The sequence below is a fragment of the Triticum urartu genome, chromosome 3A, assembly GCF_056163025.1.
Source record: "Triticum urartu cultivar PI428250 chromosome 3A, HENAU_Tu73, whole genome shotgun sequence".
NCBI classification, from domain to species: domain Eukaryota; kingdom Viridiplantae; phylum Streptophyta; class Magnoliopsida; order Poales; family Poaceae; genus Triticum; species Triticum urartu.
The window spans coordinates 196,480,691-196,483,302 of NC_141875.1; the positions used below are offsets into that span (position 1 = coordinate 196,480,691).

General features: G+C 40.2%; 1 protein-coding gene across 1 annotated transcript; it reads left to right on the forward strand.

Annotated features, from left to right (window-relative positions):
* The first annotated feature begins 556 nt into the window (after positions 1-556).
* LOC147979174 (uncharacterized) lies at positions 557-2,255 on the forward strand. The gene is made up of 4 exons (XM_087515066.1): positions 557-587; positions 694-728; positions 878-940; positions 1,614-2,255. Exons 1-4 carry the CDS (start codon positions 557-559, stop codon positions 2,253-2,255), a joined length of 771 nt encoding a protein of 256 aa, XP_087371192.1.
* Positions 2,256-2,612: the final 357 nt, after the last annotated feature.

A 2,612-nucleotide genomic window follows, 5' to 3' on the forward strand; every position in this document is an offset into this window, starting at 1 on the left:
TGACAAGGTCCTATGATATAACAGTTAGCTTATTTCTTCACTTCCCACAGGAATATTGCTGTGATGAAGCCTACAAAAGTTGATGTATTCTGCTCTCTGAGCAAACTGTTATACATGAAATAGGGGAGAAGATCGAAAACTTCAACTACCTATCACAAATGTCTTATTAGCAAGAAACCTTACTATGCCACCAGTCTATTTTTATTTTCAAACTGTAACGCCAGGTTAAGACTTGTATTACCTGCTTCTCTTTTCTATTACTTGCGATCAACAATTACAGTGGCCCTCTGTGTACCTTTCTATTCGCATTTTGCCTTTCCAACTACTACTATGGAGGCCCTTGAAAGTTGTGGTGTATGGGCCCAGAGACAATAGCCCAGCCAAAAGGCCCATATAGACATATCATATATTGCTATGAAGGCAGCCAGATGAAACCCTAGATCGGCAGAGTGTTCTCTCCCGCATGTTCAGTGCCTCACTCCCAAACAATGACCACACCGGCGTGAGCGCAGTCAATATTACTAACCGCTGTTTCGCCATGTGTTTCAGCATCTAGATGCTTGGAGAACTCCTCATCAGGACCACAGGTAACTACCCTTACGATTCAGTGATGTAGCCGCAAATCTATGTGCCCCTTTTCTAATTAAGCTTGCAGCTATGTTCGGCGCTTAATCTATCTACCTGATTTCACAGGAGATGCCACTCGATGCAGAGGAGATACATTCCAGGTTTTCTCCGGATGAAGAATACTCCAACAATAACCAATCTGAAGGCCGACTGCTTGAGGTGGCTTTCTTTCAGAAAAATAAAAAAGCATTCCTTTGACCAGAATGATTTTCCTTGGTATGCACTGAAGCTGTTCCAATTTTTTATGCAGGAGGAGATGGCAGGCATGGAAGAGGCCTACACTCAGTATGAGAATTCGCAGCCCCGCTGTGAGGTTGGTGGTTATATAGTAGAAAACAACTGATACTTTAGTCATCTGTTGTGGATACTTTTTCTATGCCTATTTCCTCTCAGCAAGATTCGTACTTTAAGCTTCGTGGGCTTATTATGAAAACTATTTCTTAATGTCATGAAGTTTTAAGCAGGCTAAAAGATATGCCTGTACTGACACCACTCAGCAAGGCAAATTTTGAACCACGAAAACCAATGCTGGCGTGGTCATCTAAAAAGAATACACCAAATATTTCCATACAAGCACACACCAAAGTCTTTTTGTTTCATATAGGCACAGTACTAGAGAGCTTCCTGCATTATTTCAGTGTTGGATGTGTGTCTTTTTGTTTCATACAGGCACAATACTCCTGTTTATACATTGCATTCAGGATTCAATTCACACTTGTGATAGTCATTAGTTCATGCTTGTGATAATTAGAACCTACCAGGTAGTGAATGTTGTGGTCTACACCGTCGATGCATAGCTTATGCTCTTGTGCATAAAGTTGTCCAGGATAAATTAGTTATCTTCATTCAGCTGTTACCATAGCAAAAACTAATATGGTGTTAGTTCTGCTTGGGTTATTCAAAGTAGACTTTCCCTTCTAAAAGCTTTTATCTGCTGAAATATGATTCATGCCCTCGCGCCTAATGACATCCGTTTAAAATCACAGGCCATACCACCGATGATCAAAATCCCTTACATGATGATGTTGGATGTTCTTTTACAGACTTTAGAACTTCCAGCAGCTGAATATCGAAGTAAAGCATGTGACGGCGGTAGAGTATGTGTCACTGTTTTTTTCCATACGCCCACATCATATGTTGAAGATCATGGCAGTTGTATGGCTATTCCCGGGGTACAATGTATCGATCATGTAATGTCAGAGGACACAGCTGCCATGGAGGCAATTGGATACATAAAATGCATGGTTAAGACTGAACTAAGAGACTACAATTACAGCAACATGAAGAAACTGGATGAGGAAAATCAGTCTCTAAAGCATGAGTTAGCAGTGGCGAAGTATAACAAGCAAAAAACACAGGCGAAGAACAGATCCATCAAGAACAAATTAATGATGGCTAGGTATAAGAACAAGAAAATTGCCATGGGCTGGTTCGTTCTTACAAGATACATGCATGGATTATCTGATCATATATGCAATGTGACAGCGCTCAACAGATCATCTGGGAAAGAACCCATGGATCAGCTTATGAACGAACCTCTTAACAACATTGAGAAGATAGCAGAAAGGCTCAAGCGCAGGGTGCTCAAATCAGAAAAGCAACTAAAAAGCATCAGGAGAGGTTTCTAGAGTTCTGTTCTACAAGAGTGGATCCTAAACCAGACCTTTTAGAATTGCAGTATATTCCGATCCTTTTGTTTAACCGCATAGATTAACCGTAATGTACAATTATATTTCTCTATCTGTGTAAGACTTGCGAAGACTGTGTAAGAAGTAATGATGGCCCTGTTAAGACTCCGTTGCTTGTACCGTTTATGTCTGTGTGACTTTTTATTTAATTTTTAGTGCCATTTATGTCTCTATAACTGGCATAGCCAAGGCCATCAATATACTACAGGATTCCTATTGCGTATACAATTCATGTTTCTGTAGATAGCAAAACTAAATTCGCTAATGCAGTGAAAAATAGCTCGTTTCTATCTGCCT